The sequence below is a fragment of the Cataglyphis hispanica genome, chromosome 15, assembly GCF_021464435.1.
Source record: "Cataglyphis hispanica isolate Lineage 1 chromosome 15, ULB_Chis1_1.0, whole genome shotgun sequence".
Taxonomy (NCBI): Eukaryota; Metazoa; Arthropoda; class Insecta; order Hymenoptera; family Formicidae; genus Cataglyphis; species Cataglyphis hispanica.
The window spans coordinates 2,923,749-2,943,570 of record NC_065968.1 but is presented as its reverse complement, the minus strand read 5'-3'; the positions used below and the strand labels follow the sequence as shown (position 1 = coordinate 2,943,570).

The 19,822-nt window shown below is 31.5% G+C and overlaps 2 protein-coding genes across 5 annotated transcripts in view; one reads left to right on the top strand and one right to left on the bottom strand.

Moving 5' to 3' along the window:
• The first annotated feature begins 191 nt into the window (after nt 1-191).
• Nucleotides 192-11,083, top strand: LOC126855109 (EH domain-binding protein 1). Of its 4 annotated transcripts, none has more exons than XM_050602488.1 (19): nt 192-485; nt 614-787; nt 1,375-1,582; nt 1,662-1,843; nt 2,087-2,298; nt 2,652-2,787; nt 2,954-3,184; nt 3,853-4,042; nt 4,190-4,356; nt 4,447-4,675; nt 4,815-4,985; nt 5,797-5,886; nt 5,971-6,084; nt 6,189-6,389; nt 6,463-6,612; nt 6,780-6,997; nt 7,370-7,558; nt 7,644-7,763; nt 8,137-11,083. In XM_050602488.1, the coding sequence occupies exons 2-18, from the start codon at nt 684-686 to the stop codon at nt 7,723-7,725; spliced, it is 2,874 nt and encodes a 957-aa protein (XP_050458445.1). In that variant the 5' UTR covers nt 192-485; nt 614-683; the 3' UTR covers nt 7,726-7,763; nt 8,137-11,083. The 4 variants fall into 4 exon arrangements, with proteins under 4 accessions (XP_050458445.1, XP_050458444.1, XP_050458446.1 ...); XM_050602487.1 differs by having other exon boundaries at nt 193-485; nt 586-787; XM_050602489.1 differs by lacking the exon at nt 4,815-4,985 and having other exon boundaries at nt 193-485; nt 586-787.
• Nucleotides 11,084-11,328: 245 nt separating this feature from the next.
• The window catches only part of LOC126855107 (unconventional myosin-If-like), a 40,520-nt gene continuing 32,026 nt past the window's right edge, over nt 11,329-19,822 (bottom strand). The window contains exons 11-21 of the mRNA XM_050602485.1: nt 18,907-19,077; nt 18,625-18,791; nt 17,231-17,438; nt 15,857-16,087; nt 14,925-15,209; nt 14,592-14,747; nt 14,364-14,503; nt 14,111-14,262; nt 13,581-13,919; nt 12,313-12,654; nt 11,329-12,052 (exon numbers count right to left, since the gene is read on the bottom strand). Of these exons, the coding sequence (XP_050458442.1) occupies nt 11,976-12,052; nt 12,313-12,654; nt 13,581-13,919; nt 14,111-14,262; nt 14,364-14,503; nt 14,592-14,747; nt 14,925-15,209; nt 15,857-16,087; nt 17,231-17,438; nt 18,625-18,791; nt 18,907-19,077 (2,268 nt within the window). The 3' untranslated portion in view covers nt 11,329-11,975. The remainder of the gene's footprint in view (nt 12,053-12,312; nt 12,655-13,580; nt 13,920-14,110; nt 14,263-14,363; nt 14,504-14,591; nt 14,748-14,924; nt 15,210-15,856; nt 16,088-17,230; nt 17,439-18,624; nt 18,792-18,906; nt 19,078-19,822) is intronic.

The following is a 19,822-nucleotide window of genomic DNA, read 5'->3' as shown; positions in this document are numbered from 1 at the left end:
GCAAAGATTTAAGATATTTGCAATGTATTAAACATTTTCAACAAGTTCAAAGAATTATATTTATTACATTATACTATAAATATATATGAATTTAGCGCGACTCGTTGCTCTGTCGTCACGTACAATCACGTGACTAATTTTAATTTGCTCCTGTAACAGTAGATGGCGCTGAAAACGACAGTCGTCTTTTCAAGAGTAAAGTGAAGTTTGGCGAGTTTCGTCTGACTCGCGACAGGAAACGGTAGGGGATGACATTTGGCATTTTCTATAGGAGAGTCCAGTTGAAGCTTATCCCATCACACACACATACACGCACACACACATTTCAACGCCTCGTTGCGTGTGTGCGTACATGCGTATACGCATGTTTCGCTCGGAGCTCGGAGCATTGCACGTACGCGTGAGAATGACAGTCCATTTGCTCGTTCGAGAACGCGCGTGAGCGTGTGGAGCAGCGAAGGATCGAACATATGATCGTTGCCGAGGTAAACTCACAAAGAGATCAATTCACTCGGAAGAGAATAGTGATACCAGTGATTGACGTCTCTCGTTATCGCTCAAATGTAACCGTAAATTGATTCGCAGAAATGACTAAGCGTCGTGTCTCGTGTAGGCAGCAGTGAAACTTTCGACGAGTCGATCGACGAGTGACATCCCACGACGAGGAACGAAACGGGACAACCATGAGTTCCGTCTGGAAACGTTTGCAACGAGTAAATAAGAGAGCCGCCAAGTTTCAGTTCACCGTCTCTTATCATGAAGTCACGTTGGAGACGACAACGAAATGGTGAGTGATTATATATAATTATTTATTCTTAAGCGAAAACTTGGTTTCGCTCATCTTCACTGTACAAATAAGCTATGCTAATAGCTTTTTTGTTTATACAAGCGCTTGAGAAAAATTCTTCTGTTCTATTTTTATCCGCGATGATACTTTGGCTTCTTTTCACAACTATTTTCAATTATATCTGTATAAAAAGAAAATACTGAGAATTCTAGTCTTTTAATGTTTCTCGATAGGATGTACTTGTTTATTGCATATTAATGATTCTGTTCGAACAATACAAGTGTTTTTAAAGTAAGAACAGGTGATATTTATGTAAAATATAAATTATCATATTTTTTAAAATAAATTATATCGAGTTTTACAAGCTGTGTTTGTGCTTAGAATAATTTAATTTGGACAACATTATTAAATTAATTTATAAGACTATGCGCATTCTGGAAAGATGATATGTGAAATAATTTGAAAAATATTTGCAATCTATTTTATAAAACTATACAAAAGAAAACGTTACATTATAAACCAGCTAAAGGTGAATATTACATTAACATACTCTTGAGAAAATATAGCAACATATAACATTCTGATAGGAAACCAAACAAACTGAGCATTGTTTGGACAAGACGTAGCAGAAGAGTTAGTTCGGAACCTTTAGACTGGGAGCCAAGTTTGAGCGATCCACTAAAGGGTGCTATTAGCTGGGCAGTACCTGACAATCACACAGTTTCCGTGACGCTTTTCAAAGATCCACGTACACACGAACTAGAAGATAAAGATTGGACGTTTGTCATCGAAGATGTAAGCAGTATAGTATACTGATACATCTGCGAAAGAATGCAGCACTGTGATATATGTACATTGTCCCGTTCTCGAGCAGGTATCATCGACGGGAAAAAGACGTCATGTCGCTGCTACCAATATAAATATGAAAAAATATGCGACCCTTGAATCTAGCCAGCAACAACTCAAACTAGACCTAAAACCAACTTCTAAGAAGATTGTTAGCGCTACGCTCGAATGTACTTTGTCATGTGTATTCCTGCGAGAGGGCAAAGCGACGTAAGCGTACAAGTTCAAGTTTCTTAATACATCGATAGTCAATTTTTGAACAGTTAGAAACCTATTATTCCTCATTAAATGTTTTTCAAACAGGATAATCAAATCATCGTATTAAAGTTTGTGTGCTAAATTTTTCAGTCTCTTTGATTTGAATATTTATTATTCCATTTATATTTGTTAAATATTTAAAACACATTTTACTTGGATTCATTGATAAAAACTTAAATATTTCTACTCTGCCAGGGACGAGGATATGCAAAGTATGGCTAGTTTAATGTCGGTTAATAATAATAGCGACATTGCGCCATTGGACGATTTTGATAATGAAGATATACCTGAAGATGTTGAAGAGGTATCAGTAAAAAATTTGGACGAGATATTAGATATCTCGGCTCAGCTCGATTTAATGACAAGCAGCCTCACTGAAAGTGAATTACCTAGCACTCCTATAAGTGGTGAGCATTGTTTCTTCTATCTTATTAATATAAATATTTGTTCAAAAATTGCTCAACATATACAATTAATTTTATATATTATTTTTAATGACATAATTATTATTGCCATGATATTAATTTTGTCACAATCATTTTTCAATCTCAATACTTTTAATCAAAAATTTTATTTATGATAATAGAAATATTTTTCATTTTTTTCTGTGAGAATCAAACATTTTTGCTGCAATATGAATCATTAATTTGAGAATACAAATCAACTTAAAGATTCTACAAGATATGTTTTAACAAGATTTTAATATAATTTTATTTATAATATATGAAATTACTTATACTTAAAACTATGCTTGCAATAGTGGCAAGTTTATCAAAGGATGATACAACTCCTGTAAATGATGGGGAGCATTTTATACGCGACATTAGTCTAATAGGGATTGGAGATTCTTTGAAAGACAAATCACCTATAAAAGATCATGTTGCTGCTGAAAATGAGTATGTACAGTACTATGTCTTAATATAACATTGCAATAATGTTAAATATTACTTTTACAAAGATTATAATTTCTTGTTTTTTTTTTTTTTAAATTTTTTTATTATTTAATATATAATCTAACAATTACTATATATAATCTAATAATTGAATTTAATATTTTTGTAGTAAAAACATCGAACATAGCGCGTTAAGGTTGCCGCTGCAGCCATTGGATTTTAAAAAGAATGAGGCAAATATTCCAAGACTGAAAGAGATTACTCCGGGCCAAGATTTATTGGAATGGTGTAAAGAAGTCACTAAGGACTATCCCGGTGTTAAAGTTACTAATCTGACGACATCTTGGCGAAATGGAATGGCATTCTGCGCAATTATTCATCGTTTCAGACCAGATCTAATGTAAATATTTCTACCATAGAGATTGTCTTAATCAGATATTCTCGTAAATCGTCCCAATCTTTGCGCTATCTTTTCCTAGGAAGAAAATGTCAATCAATGACCTTGGCAATATGCCAGTTATTTTACTCGCGCGTTCCATTAATAAACATTTTGAGATCGTCATTGTTTTGTGTCGATTGGCTTGTGCCAACATTTTAAAGATTATTTTTAACGCCAGAAAGGTCGACGTATTTATATATGTATAACAACATTATATATATATATATATATATATATATATATATATATATATATATATATATATGTATGTATAACAGTTATTGCAAATAATAATGAATATATAACGAAGAAAGAGTAGACTTTTTACAATGTACATAAATTTATCTTGTTTTATAATGAGAGAAATTACATTTGAATAAATAATGTTGCCTAAAACAATTGTGCTAAAAATAAAATAAAATAAAATAAAAGGACAAAACGTAGAAGCATTCTATTAAAAAGGCACAAAATTATATCATTTATGTCACTTTGATCTATATAGTTTTAAATGTTTCCTACTAATATATTAAAAACTAATCTAAATTAAATAATCTACTATTTCTATATAAATATGATAAAATTTGATTTTTTAAATCAAATTGGATAATATTTGAAATAAAAATTTATAGAGACATCGATTCGCTGTTGCCTCACGATGTAAAAGGCAATTGCAAGAAAGCATTTGACGCGGGCGAAGCTCTAGGTATACCGAGAGTTATAGAACCAGCAGACATGGACATATTAACCGTACCTGATAAATTGGCTGTGATGACATATTTGTATCAATTGAGAGCGCATTTTACAGGCCATGAACTGGAGGTATTTTAATCGAATTCTCTTATATTAATGTCTTTATCCAATGATTCTGTTTCTTTTCTTTCTTTGCGTAATGCTATACCCAGCATAACTGACAGCATGGTGTGACACTACTAATCCTGTGTTATTGTTTTAAATGAATTATTTTAGGTACATCAAATAGGTAAAACAACAGACGAATCTTCTTACATGATTGGCAGATTTAACACAGACAACAACACAGATGTGAGTGTCCAGTTATTTGGTCAAGAAATTATTAATTTACGAAAGAAGGAACAGATTGATCAGAAAAATAATAAAACGGACAATAATCGACGGTAAATATATTCTTTATGACATTGCTGCTGGTACAAATTAGAAACACTTAGTCAAAAGATTAAGATTAGAAAGTCGCGAACCTTTTGTAGATCGAATCCGTTCGACAATAAAAGGGACGACATTAGCTCGCTTGACTCGCTGAAAAATAAGCTGCATTTGAGCCTGAACAGTCCGGACAATCAAGATCACGATCAATGTAACAAAGATAAATCGCCGTCTAGCGTGAAAGAAGTCAAGGACATCATATTGGCCAGTTCGAAAAGCATTCTGGGCAAGGTGTTATCACCGACTAAAGAAAAGTATTCATCGAGAGAAAAGGTATGTAGAACAAAATTCAAACAAACATTTCGACATTGCTCCCAGTTCTTCAGTCAGACCAGTTGTATATATATTTCGATTCGTAAGTGGTGCGCAGCTTTTTTTTCATTGTGAGGAAATGAGTACAAATTTATCGCAGAGTAAATCCCCACCGAGGGTACAACAAGCGCAGCAACGTCCGATACTTATGACACGCCGGCAATTAACCGATCCGTTCGGCTCCGACGATGAAGAGGAAAACATACAGATAATCGACGACAAATGGTCGCAATCGATCTCGATTACCAAATCGCAAAGCCCGATCCGTGATGTCAGTATACACGAGATTGCGCAGATTTTCGCTTTTTACGCAGTCCTCTTATTATACCTTGCTGCATTAACAATAAACCCATAATAAGCGCGCACTGTTGTATCTCTCTCTCTATTTTTTTTTTATCGATAAAATGCGTTTTTTTGTTTTACTTTTATTTTTTATTCATTATTGGCGTGCAAATTTGTAACTGCGCTTTTTTGCCAATAAGTATTATGTCTATGTAACACACGCGTTGTGTAAAATTGCATGTAAATGTGCATGAAGAAAGTGCGCATAATGAATACTCCGTGATGTACGAAATGTAGATTTGTACAGGCTGTTTCATAAGCTTTGCATTAAATTTTTTTTTGAAAAATATAGTTTTAATCTTCAGTTAAGTTTAACATTTAATTTTAAGACTTTGATCTTTCTTAGTTATTAAGAATACTTAATGTTAAAAATTTTAACATTGCAAAGTATCTCTGAAAAATACGAATTTTACCTTGAAACCTCCTATAATGAAATTGAAATAATAAGTAATAAGACGGTTATAAATATAATTTATGCAAGATTTATGTAAGATTCTTTTTTCTTTGAGATTTAAACTTATATTTTTTATATATAATGTTATACATAATTTAGAAATTATACAAGAATTTTATATCAATATCATAATTAGGATATTTTATGTGTTGTTTCAATTTTGCATTCTTTTCTTTGTACAAAAATATTAATTTAAGTCACATGTATCCATGAAGAAGCTTTACAACAATACCTTGATGCAACCAAGTTTTATCAGTATAAGCGTATTAAGAATAATCTTTTGTAGGATTTGGTAAACTCTGATGGCAGAGGAAGTCGAGGTAGTACAGAATGTCAAGGTGCATCACCGCCGTATGGAGAACAACGTTCGCAACACGTAATTAACAATGCTCGATTTTAGTGTCGTTTTTAATTCATAATGTTTCAATCAATTTATATTTGTATTTTTTTTTTATATTAGTCATTAGTTAGCCGGCACGAAGAATTGCGAGAGCGTGCGAGACAACTCTTAGAGCAAGCTAGAAATCAGACGAAGCCATCCGGATTTGTTTCCGCCGCGATTAGTCCTGTCGAGGTTCTGTATTTATATAGTATTAAAGAATATCCGGTTAATATATCAAGTATTTCTCGAGGCATACGACTGTAGACATATCTATGTGCATGTAATATATTTTATAGACGCAAAATGAAGATGAAAGACAACAACAATTGCGGGAAAGGGCAAGACGCTTGATAGCGGAAGTGAAAATGGGTGTCGCTGTGACTCCGAGTCAACTAAACGAGGATAACAACAGTGATAGGCGATCGATAGATGATCAGAACAATAGTCCTAGACGTAGCATCACGCCATCGACTCCTGGTGATAGACTCAGCATAAAGGTATTCAAAATGATACGCATTACTAAGATTATATATAAGAAAATAATAAATTATAACTAAATTAACTCCTTAGTCTGAGTATAATGGAAACATCTTGGGGAATACGAGCGTAATAGATGGTGAAAAGAAAACTGGTTCGCCTTTGTATTCCTTCTCCAAAATCATAGAACGAATTTCACCCGATAAAGGAAGTCCCGACAGAACTCCGTATACACTTCGCGGGGTACGTTAACTTAATTTGATTAATTTATCTCTCTCAAATAATAAAGTGAAGAAATTGTAATTTATAATATACTTGAAGCAATGTGGATATTTTAAATTGCTAAGTTTTATTGTGTTTTAATAACGATTTATTTATCCTTTCAATAATTTATCATTTCAACATTTTAGTTGGGTAAAGACATGACATCATATATTCAAAATGAACTGGAAGCGCTTGAAAGGGAACAGAATCAGATCGATATACAGGCTGGTAAGCTTGAAAAGCAATTGAGAGCGGCCATGGAGAGTGATAACGAAGACGAAACGGAAAGACTGATGTCTTTATGGTTCACACTTGTTAACAAGAAGAACGCACTTTTAAGAAGACAAATGCAGTTAAACATATTGTAAATAATTCATTTATTTAAGCATATTATTTTTTAATAGCAAATTTGGTTGGATGCACTAGTGCTACACATTTTTAAAGAGTATCATTCATAAATATAAGCATACTTAAAACATTATAATATAAGCATAATTAAAACAATTAATTTTACTTACACTTACATTTATTAAAACAATTAATTTTACTTACACTTACACTTTTTTAATTACTCATGCCAGTATAAATTTGTGTATAATAATCTTGATGTATATCAATGCGCACTAGTGTATTCAAACGAATTCACTATAAGTGTTTTTCATTTTTTGATTGAAATAGATTGATTGTATAGGAAATATTATCACTATAATCTCTCATTTCGATAAATGAATTTTAGGGAGAAAGAAGACGACTTGGAACGACGATTCGAACTTTTGAATCGTGAATTAAGAAGCATTCTTGCGGTGGAGGATTGGCGAAAAACATCTGAGCAAAAAATGCGTGAAAATTTATTATTGGAGGAGTTGGTGTCCATTGTGAATAAAAGAGATGAATTGGTTCATCATCTCGATACACAAGAGAGAGCGTAAGTATGATGGATACATATTAATGTATTGTATTTTTGTAGGATTACTTAGGTTTTATCTTTTGCTTTCTCATACAATTTTCAGCATTGAGGATGATGATGAAATAGAGCGCGATTTGTCTCGTGCTGGATTAGCTCAACGAAACAAAAATTGTGTTGTGCAATGAGAAGTTTATTATTTATCGTGTTCGACACTATTTTGAAGGTAAATTATTTTACATTATATATTATAAAAGTATTTCAGAAAATGAAGAAAAATCAAGAGTAAAATTAGAATATAATTTATTACTTCTGTGTATAAAATTTTATTCATCCGTTCTTTGGTTTTTGTTATTGTTTTTAAATCTGATAATCAAATCTTTTAAATTAAATTCATATCGAATTAAAATGTTTAAATTATATTAGATCTCTCAGTAAAACAAAATTAAATTTTAAATTTAATTTTGGTTTTTTAAGCAAAGCATTAATATTTTAAGATACACAATTTGTATTGAATTTTTTTGATTTATTGAAATTTTTCCCAAAATGGTCTTTTTTTTTAATATAACGTGCAAAAAAGCACAAATTTCATTTTACAGGCATGACCCATTTTGCTGCAAAGTTGCCAAAGAGCCGACGAAATTAAAGATTGGAGAGTTAAGTATGGTGTTTCATGATCTACAAACAGATTATTTTTAGAAACTCATATTTTTTTTATCGTGCATTATAAATGAATCCATTCGAAATAGATTCATATACTTTATTTTTTGCTTTTACTATAAATATACTAAATTCGTAAAAAAGTTCAAAGAAAAATAAAGAAAAAGGGAATTAAAATATCAACCAACATTAGATAAATATTAATGAGATGCATAAAAGCACTTAATTTCTTATATGCTATCAAGGTAATACAGAATGTCGATTATTTCATAGAGTAAGCATTTTACAGTGTGTTTTAAATGGATAGAATTGTGTGCAAATAGATGAAACAATATGTGTTATCGAGTAAAAAATCATGCAAAACACTTTCACAATTGTTAATAGATATAATAATATGATTTTTCTTTTTTTAGCTAAGAGATAAGACACGTTTATATTTAGTAAAAGTAGAGCGAACGCAAATGCAAGGAATAAATGGAAAGAATGGAAGTTAATAATAAGCATATACCTTCAGGAGATTCAAGAAATAATTCATTACAAAGTTATCAAATATTATACATTACATTATTATTTTGTTCATACAATTCCATATATTCATAATTAATAACTAATTCAGAAATATAAACATAATGCAACTTTCAATTAATAGCGAATGAACTTGAAACATCTGATTTATGTAGAGATTTACTTGTGGCGCCAAGATATTTAATATTGAGAAACCAAAGAATTGTGACAATTATTTTGAATCATTGTTCGCGCGAAAGAAACATTAATAATACATTTGATCGATCATATCGTGTCTCTCTGTGAATATTTTTGATAGCTACTATCGCTCTGGTTAAACAGATTAGTCATAAACATTCGCATACGTAAAAAGCGATTAACAAGTTCCATAATCGATCTAAATCGATTCACGGAGAATAGAGTTATTACAAACGCGCGTTGGAACTATTTCTAGTTTTCGGATTCGTCGTTCTTTTTCATTTGCATATACTCTATTTGTGCCATATATATAACACTGACATTCATTTTACATGCTATTTGTGTGAGAGATTTATAGTGCAGAGGAATACATTGAAGATAAATAATTTTACTGGTTGTGTAACATACTTTTTTAAGGAGACTTAATAAGACTATTTTCATTAGGACTAATTCTCTTTATGTGGTATTTGCATGTAAGATACATTGACTGTAAGTATTTAGAATGAAATGATACGTTATTTTTAAGCATTTTGGTTTGTGAACTATAACATAATGTGTAAAAAAAGTAATTAATATATTGGCTAAATAATATATTGGCTCAACAATTGGCTAACAAAAAATTATGATAAATGTTTATTATGTCTCTAATTTATCTAGTTTTGATGTTGCATGAAAAAATATGTTTCTCGACAATGTGATTGTTCCGGAAAACACGGAAAATTGAATGCAAGATTCACCTATAAAAAGCAATACATAAAACATCGAAAATAAATAAAATTATTTTATGATAGTTTTATAATAAAATAACAAATCCCGATATTCAAGTGTCAAAAAAGTATTAATTTTCAAAAATCGCGATATTTCGCATTTAGTAAAAATTTAAAATTTACATGTTTCATTAAATAAATTTAATGAAAAGGGGCAAAAATTCCAAGTATGAGCGTATGTGGAGATTAAATGTTTTATGTAGTTATGCTAGACAATCACAATGGGTATTGTCGAAATTTTTCGCCAAACAAAGATTTGAGCAACATTGCGAATGTGTTTGTCACATTGTGTCATTTTATCTGTAGACGATTTAGCACAACTTTTGAAAGTTGAGAAAACGTCGTCTTTCTGTTAAATACTCTCTATTCAAATGTACTAACACATATATAAGCAATCAATTTATATAATTATTTCTAAAAGCATATGATAATACATATGTCAAGGACATAGCGTGAATGCTCGAGATACCAGAATGATACAATCGGGATAGCGATAACGATCGATTCAATTACATGCAAATGTACATGCATATGTTTTAAGCAGATTATGTAAAATCATCCTCCTGAAAGCGTGTACAATTATCGAAACATATTTAGAGTATATGCAATTAAAGCTTTGAGAAAAATGTTTTCCCTATTGACTATATTTATATATAATAGTTCAGTTATATATGTATACAACTAAACTATCACATCATAATATCTTAAACGATTTTGTACCTTCATCTTTAATTCTTGTAATTTTTTTAATTCTCGCAAGAGACGAATCTCCGTTAAGCTAAAGTCATGTAATATCGATAAGAAAGTCTTTAACGAAAGAAAGAGAGTTTTTGCACAGCAAAAATATTAAGAAACAAGAAATATATCACATTGCGAAGCAATGTGATCTTTGCTCTTGTTATGAGTCGATTATCATGCGATCTCGCTAAAGTCGTATCCTAAAGTCTTGAATAAGGTTGATGTAAGCCAAACTCATATATACTGATCCCAATTGATTTATCCGCCGTTGAATTATAATTTTTCACGGTCGTGTAAACGCAATCAAGGGATTACATCGTCGTTTCCGAATAAACGATTTAGCAATAATTTATTATTCTAGTGCCTATGGATACTCGTATGTTTATAAAACCATAGTACACTGGGTCGATTATAATTTATTTCACCCTGTATTACTACGAGGTAATACTATAATTGTAAAAATAATCGTTCTTGCCAATGCTATAGTCTTGTGGAGAGATGCGCTGTTTTTTATTTTACTTCGCCGATGTTAATTATAATACTGTATGTGAGAGTGCGAGCGAGCGAGAAAAAAAAACGTATCGCGCAACATTCGCCATTAATAAGGAAAGACTTATATAAGGTACCGCAGAAAAAAAAAATAATAAATATGATGTTGATGATACCACGATCGATGTGATACTGCCGTTTTATTTTTATTATAACAATAAAGTTTATATATCTGGAATAATCCTAAGGCTTTTATATTATGACGTAATTTTTTAATGTAAGGAATGTCAAATGATAAGATCTTCTGTCATTTGATGTTTTTTACAATAAGAAATTACGTCAAAATATAAAATGAAAAATACTTTAAATAAGACGGCACACTTGTGAGACGATGAAAATAGATCTAGTCTTAAAAATTAAAAGAAAAAGACGAAATAAATAATTAAGATGCAATTTTATTAACGGATATTTTGCGATGGCAGTGACGTTATGTACACACATCATTACTTGTTAATGCGATATGAATGACTATTTGTCACTTCCGGATTTGATAATCGTGACGTATTTGATTGACTATTTAAATATCGATTGCGATCTGTACACGAAAAGTTACAAATCTACTACACTACACTAACTATAATGATAACAACGATGTATATCTTATCGACTTATTACGTTTCTTTGAAATTTCATAACGAGATGCTTTACCGCAGATAAAATTTATTGAAGATTATAAACTCATCGGATTATATAATGAAATGAGTTTTCTTAAAAAAAAATTATGTTCGAGAACAATAATATTGTACTATCGCTCCGCAATCTCTATCATTAAACTTATCGCGTAACAATCTTAATTAAATAACAAACAATATATTCGCAAAATTATTGCGCTCACTTTCAATTAAAAATTCTTTGACGACTTTGGCATTGATGATCTTCCTCGTTAATATTTAACTAAAGTTTCACACAATAAGTATATCATGGAAATTGCAAACAACAGAGGAGAGGGTATACTTATTGTTTTCCCTTATTTTAATTCAATATAATTTTTCGATAACTATGTAAAAAATTGGCTACGTAGTTCATATTTTTTCAACATAATTTGAAGGAAAGAGACCGGTCTTCCCTTTCAATCTTCCATGCCACCAACCGCCCTCATCTGAAAAAAAATTAATCGATTATAAAATCGTCACTCTTTTTTTTAACATAGTTAGATATTATATAATCTAATCATACAGAATTTTTTAAACTTTGTAATAATAGAAACAAATAACACGAAGGATTAGTTTAGTAAGAAATCACGCACTATACCAATATGTTTATATACTCTTTATATTTCTCTCTTTCTCTTTTTTTATATATTATCGATCAACTTATTGTTTATTATACAACAGTGACATAGAAATCATATCAACTCACGTTCTTTGAGTACTTCTACGATGTCGCCTTCCCTGAGGCCTAGCTCGTCGAGATCTTGCGGCTCGTAATCGTATAAGGCTTTGACTTTTGGCAAGCTCGGTGGTGCAGGTTTCTGGGGAGGCATCTTTCTATTAGCTACCGCGTACGCGATATTATCCTCCTTTCTTCTCACGCGGTCCAGCGTGTCGTTAGTTTGCTTGATGTTCCATTCTTGGGATGTTTGCATTCCTTTATTGTGATGACCGGAAGCGTTATATTCACCGTTGAGGGGAGGTAATTTGAATCTTGTAGGTTCGTGCGGTGGCGGTGGTTCCGTGGGTGGTGGAGGAAATTTGAGCAAACCTTCGAATTGCCCGAAGAAGACTCATATATTTATGCAAGTGAGCTCAATATACAGAATGTAACAGCGATCGTATTAAGTGTTTTTTGGAGAGAATTTCAGATTTTCTTGAAAAATGTCCCATACCAAAATTGTAGGGTTTCGTAAGTGACGTATTATAGAATAGTTCTAGTATGACCTTGAATAGTGTTTTCAAGATCAGATTAGCTTGAAATTCTTAAATGGAAACCCCCATTTTTTATTTTTGTAGCTTATCTCAAGAGCTTTTCAAAATACTATAATGATTTTTTTAGTTACTTTATTCTGACATATTTTGATATAAAATATCTCGTAAAACTACTTTTCGATAATCTTACCATAATACTTTTATGTGCAGAATAATGAGACAAATCAATTGATATAAAGAAAATAATAGTTTTTAAGAAAAAGTATATAATTATTTACAATGTTTTTTTTAATGATTATTAATTTTTTTTAAATCAATTTATTCATCTCATTATTCTCTGCAAAAAAATATTACGGTAAGATTATCGAAAACTAAATATTTTACGAGATATTTTACATCAAAATATATCAGGATATAAAATAACTCAAAAAATATTTAATGAAAAAATATTTCAGTTTTGGAAAGCTCTCGAGATAAGCTACAAGAATATGTAATAAAAAATGGAGGTTTTTATCTAAAAATTTCAAGTCAATCTTTATCCAAAAAATGCCTGATACGGGCATTCTATTACATCCTATATATAAGTAATTTATCAATAATTCTTTTCTAATCACTTGACACTTTCTTAATTTAATGCGCAATTTTTACTCATTTTGTAAAGATTTTTTTTTAAACAATTTTTGCGATCTTACACAATCCATGCAGCTTTTCGCGCATCTTATTTGAAGATATTTTCTTCGACTCGTGCTCGACAAAACTTACCACGTGGTCCAGTATTGGGATTGATAAACATGCCCATCACAGCACTCTGCTTGTTCTGTAGCTTGTTGGGATAGTTTCTCATATCCCTTTGAAGATGTATAGGTTGAATGTTCGGACGATTGGGTGGAATGTTTGGTCTACCGTTTAAAGTCGCTTGTATAGAAGTCGTAGATCTCACGGCTGCTACCGGATAAAGAGGGGGTCTATCTGTCGTGATCGCCTGATGATTTCCAACTGCGATTGAAGTTAAATCGCGCAGCTTCGGTGCTGAACGAATCGATCTCGAAATGTTATCATTGTGCGAACGAGCAAACAACGTCGATCGATCCGGATTAGGCTCTGAAATAGAATATCTAAATCATTACTTGTATCTAAAAATAAGAAATATAGTTAAATATTAATAATTAAATATTAATAATTAATAATATTAATAATTAAATATTAATAATTAGTAATATTATTAATTAAATATTAATAATTAAATATTAACAATTAAATATTAATAATTTCCATGAAACATAAAAACTCACTTGTTGTGTTTGGTAATCCAGGACCGATACTGACGTTGAGAATTTTGCCGGACGCTTTTAAAATCTCCTTATCGCCGTAATCGGTTTGCGTGAATTTTACGTGCCTCGTTCCACCGCCACTCCAACCTTCCTTCTTCACTTTAAATTCCAAGCTGAAAAAGGAATAGATTTATGAATTTTATTTCCAGCATAAAACGCCCTGTGTACATGCGTGCTAATTTATTAATGTACGAAATTTGAAAAACAGCCGTACTCGTTGCTAAATTTAACATTCAAAGGATGACCCATGTCCTCGAGATATTTTTTGCTGAGGACAGATAGGAATTCCGTCTTAAATACCGATTCTAATAAGCTGGCGTAATCCTCCCTCGTATGAATAATTATGAAATTGTCCTGGAATGAAAATTTTTGTCAAAATACATGCGCGATTATTATAGATTAGATTCTTATAGATGAGAGATTAGTGTAAAGAGATATTTACTTGCAGCGTGCTTAGTGACACGTGACTGATCTGATTAAATGCAAGCTTTCTTTTAATAACTTGCACAGATTTACCCTTTTCGGGACCTTTTTTTATCTGCTCTCGGCCGATTAAATAAAGATACTTCCCGGTGAGGATGAGATCTCGTCTGCACATCTGTTGCATAAATTATTTATTAAAAAATATTTGGCTTGCGTTAATCTTAATGCAAATTCCAGTGTACTAATTATTAAGTAGATCTCTTCAAGGTAATATTTTTGTAGAATACAAGATATCTTTAAATGTAAATTAAAGAACGCTCGAGTTGTTCGAGGAAATTGTCGGGACTTTCACCTTGAATCTTCTGTCGTATTTCTTCACGACCTCGGCAAAGATCACTTTTTCCCGTCTTCCGAGCAGACTCATTGTCTGCGACTTGCCCTCCAGCCCTATGTAATCACCCACGAAATTTCTATTCAGACTCGCCCGTCTCCGCTCCTTATGACCGAAGAGTAGATTGGCCGCTTCCTGTTTCTGTTGTTGCTGTCTCTTCCGGGCAAAGTATTTTTTGAAGGCTTTCTGTATGACTCGCGCATACATGTTGTACTTCCGGTCACGAGCTTCCTCCAGCATGAAGAGCTAAGTAGATAGTATTATTCACTCATTATTTATTCGCTGAGCTTAATTTAATACGAAGTGTGTCTTTACTAAGTGTACGAAAAATATTAAAGGTATCTAGATAGCACAAAATATTTATGATAAATATTCATAAATATTTTTTTACTATTTATTTTTTGAAATTTATTTTCTATTCATTTTTGACTATTTATTTTTTGAAATTTATTTTCTATTTATTTTTCCACCATTTATTTTTGACTATATATTTTTTGAAATTTATTTTCTCCTCAATTTTCTATTTATTTTTTGAAATATTATATAAATTTTTTTCTATATATTTTGTAATACATTAAGAGAAGAAATCATAAAAGTTTTATTCAATCTATTATTAAAATATAAACTAAATATATTTTTATAATATTTATATGATAAATAAAAAATAAATATTTATAGTAAATATTTTCTATAAATATCTCTCAATATTTTTATAAATAATATATTTTTATAATATTTATGATAAATCTTTATGATTTATTAAATCTAAGAGCATAAAAATATTTATGAAATCTTTTGATAAATATTTATAAAATATTCAAATAATTATTATAAATATTTCGTACATATTTCATAAATATTGTGCGCTGTCTGGTAGACTAAAAGACACTTACGGTTTCGGGCGCCTTGATGAAAAGCTTCGATCTGCCGAGCTGATATTGCGACCTGTCGATATGAACACTCCCCAATATCCATTCTACGCCCTGTTTCTCTTCACCGGGCCAACGAGGCCAGGTTTCTTTCGTGAGAATCGCATATCTGTGTAGAAACTTGGCGAACGTTCGTCTATAGGCGAAGCCAGCCCTGCGTACTCGAATATTTTCCTTCAGACCTAAATATTCCACCTGGTTTTGCGGAAAATTGCGCGATTACTATTCGCATTTCTGTGTCAATTCATCGCCGCGAGCGTATCGAAGATTCCACGGCTTTGAAATTTTTTAAAAAGCCACAACTCTCGTTGGATTTGCTCGGCTAAAATTGAAACTCTCGCGTAGCCGACCATCTATTTAATTGATTATTATCGATCGCAAGATATAACGTTCGCGTAATACGTTTCCGTTAGAATATCTCTCCGTGGGCGCGCATTTTACTCTAATAAGGTAACTATCATTCTAGCGCAGGCTGTAATGTGAAAACTATGCCGTATTGAGTTTCTCGAACAAAATTTCAGCATTATTATCCGAAGGTGGAGGGAAAAATAATGTTGTCAGCTTTACGTATAATCGCTCTGTCGTAGTTCATATCAAAATATCGTATCATCGAGTTAATTGAGTGGACTCGACTAAGGATGTTTCATTCATTCGTTCTTGCTTTCTCATTTTTCTCAAATTATTGATCATTTTTGTTTCATATTTTTCATAAATATTTACAATCTTATAGATGTTGTCCACGCATGTGATTAATATTTATATATTTAAAATATATAGGGTGTTCAGGTTAATGAAACTTCAGGATCTAGGAAATTTGGAATTTGGAGCAAAAAAGTTCCGATAAATAAACACATGTCCGGAAATGCTTCGTTAAAAAGTTATAGATAATAAACTTTGAAAAATCACTTTTTTTTTGATGATTTTTAAAAATAATTTCAAAACCCTTAATTTTATTTGAAAAAAGTTACATAATAAAAATTTAATGGATAATTAAATACAAATTAAATTACATTAATTTTATTTTATTCTGATAAGACGTTCAAATGAAAATAATAAGAAAATCATTCGATCGTTTGTGTACACACTGCATTCGTAATGTAAACATTGCAAATGTAAACATAAAAATGTTCGTATTAAATTTTCATCATAACTAATTATTTATCGAGAGTTTAATAGCTGTAACATTTTTCCGTATCTACGTTTATAGAAACCTTTTTCTTTCAAATTTAATTTCCTATAAGATCCCGAAGTTTCATTGACCTGGAACATCTTGTAGAATTCTCTCTCTCTCTCTCTCTCTCTCTCTCTCTCTCTCTCTCTAGGTAAATTATTATATACCTGATGCTTGATTCTCAGATGATCCCAATCGCGCGGCTTTTTCGTTTCATTCGGCTTGATGCATCGAATATAATGTGGCGTGCATTTCATCAGTTGACCTACCAAGCGACTGGCTTGATTTCTGATTTTGCTGCCCGCGGTGGTTGGTCTGGACTTGAGAGTTTTCGTTTTACCGGCGTCCCGTGGATAAAGTTCACGCACCAAGGAACTACGAGATATAAACATCATCTTTCTTCATATGTTTTCAGATATATTTATCTTTTACATAATATTATATAACGCATCGAACGATAGTTTCAAACGTTTCGCAGAAAACGAAGTAAATAAAAAAATTAAAAAAAAAGAATAAATTAATATTGGCAAGTTTTTATTGTGTCATGGATTTGATTAAAATCTCTGTGACTTCTGATTATTCGCGACATTTTCCGCACGTAATCCTTGCATAAATAAACGCGCGTGATTAGTAATTAAGAGAAGATTACGTTAATTATTGAGACGTTTATATAACGGCGTAGGAGCCGATGATTTTAAATTAATTTCTTACTTCATATTTATCTGTATTATCGAAAAATGTGGAATAAAACGCGATTGATATCTCGTATCTTTCAGAATTAAGTTCAAAAAGCAAACTTCAATTTTCTTTCATTTTATTATTATTAATATTATTGTATAATATTTATTAATCTCTCGCGTGTAGTCACGCATAATATTTTTTTTTATTAATCTCGTATGTGCTCTCGTTATGAAATATTCAATCAAAGAAAGGAGAAGAAAAAATAGTACAGATTAATTAATAATCGTCAAGTGATAAGTTACGCCAGCTCGTCTAGTCTTTGAAGTAATTTGTCATATATTGTATAATTGACAACTCAGACAGCGCTCAATATCTATAAAATATGTAGAAAATATTTATATAAATATTTGAATATTTTAATATTTGTCAAAAGATTTTATAAATCTAAATATTTTTGTGATCTTAAATTTAACAGATCATAAAGATTTATCATAAAAATATCATAAAAATATCTTATTTATAAAAATATTGAGAAATATTTAGAAAATATTTACTATAAATATTTATTTTCTAATTGCCGTATAAATATTATAAAAATATATTTACTTTACATTTTAATAATATATCAAACAAAGATTTATAGTTTCTTCTTTTAATACATACAAAATATAAATATAAAAATATAAAAAAATATAAAAAATATTGATATAATATTTTGAAAAATAAATAGTAGGAAAATAAATAGAAAATAAATTTCGAAAAAATTAATAATAAAAAATAAATAGTAGGAGAATAAATTTCAAAAAATAAATAGTAAAAATTTATAAATATTTATCATAAACATTGTGTGCTGTCTGGAAGTTAATATAATCGCTTATACTTGGTGCTGGTCTGCATCAATTCGATGAGATCCAAGAAGAGGACGTCTCGGTTCTTATCGCAAAATCCGTCGACAGAGTAGGACACCGCGCCAGCATAATGCAAGATTGCAAAACCATCGCTGATGTCTTGAAAGTGGCCGTGCTGTTTGGCCGCTCCTGCCAGTTTCTGCAAGATTCATAACGATATAATTTGAAGAATATTATCGAGCATAAAAACTATCGTCGTCCGATAAAGAAAAAAAAAAAATGCGCCAAGCATTTCCGAGATAAGTATTTCGTACCTTCTTCAAGTCGATGTCGGCGCCTGTGCTACCGCCGTGTAACGTCGCGCAAACGTCATCTAGTACTAGAAAGAGACCAGGTGGCCTTTTACCTTCGAGAAGTTCTACCACGACGGCGTTATTGAAGTACTCTATCGGCGTCCATTTAATATTCTCGGAAACGTATTCTTCCTGAAAACAAAGAGGAAAACTTCGATTTTATTTAAGGTATGCAAAGATTTCTTTTTTCTTTTTTTACAAGGACAAATAATAAGTTATCGGTCTTTGCTACAATTATTTATCTAATTAAGAAGGCATGTTAATTTATAGATATTTAATTAATGTAAGGGGGAGAGAGAGAGAGACAGAGAGAGAGAGAGAGAGAGAGAAATCGGAAATATAAAAAAATCGAAAAATAAAAAAAATCTGTGACAGATGCTGTCACAGATTGCTCGAGTAATTGAAATTGTCGATCTAACTTTCGTAGAAGGTATGCGCAGGTTGCGGAGGCACGCAAACAAACGCGTTACGTCAAAAATATACGGGCTTAATTGCGTTGCGGCCGGTAACACCGCGTATATATCCCGCCACGTATGAGCGATTTATATCTCGTTTTCTCGAGGCGATAGAAGGGAAAGGCGTAAGTAATAACGCGATTGCCGGGCGCTTTTAAAATCGCTTTCCATTTCAGCTCATTGCCGAAGGTGCAATCGGCGAACTCGCCGGCGAGTTGCACAGCCAGCGAGAGAACTGGTCTCTCTCTCTCTCTCTTTCTCTCTCTCTCTCGTCGTAGCTATTTTAACCCTTTCCCCGGACGTCCTAGACGCTTGTTTCGCAATAATCTGTCTGTCCCGCGTGGACATGTAAAAAATCATTTTTTCTTTTAATAAAAAGAAACAGTGGGTTTTTTTTTCGTTAAAAAATATTTTCTTTTCTT

Coding starts and splice junctions, on each gene's coding strand:
- LOC126855109 (XM_050602488.1), top strand. CDS start 684: ATGAGTTCCGTCTGGAAACGTTTGCAACGAGTAAATAAGAGAGCCGCC. Junction 4,676..4,814: donor AGTATTCATCGAGAGAAAAG/GTATGTAGAACA, acceptor AATTTATCGCAG/AGTAAATCCCCACCGAGGGT. Junction 7,559..7,643: donor CTCGATACACAAGAGAGAGC/GTAAGTATGATG, acceptor TACAATTTTCAG/CATTGAGGATGATGATGAAA.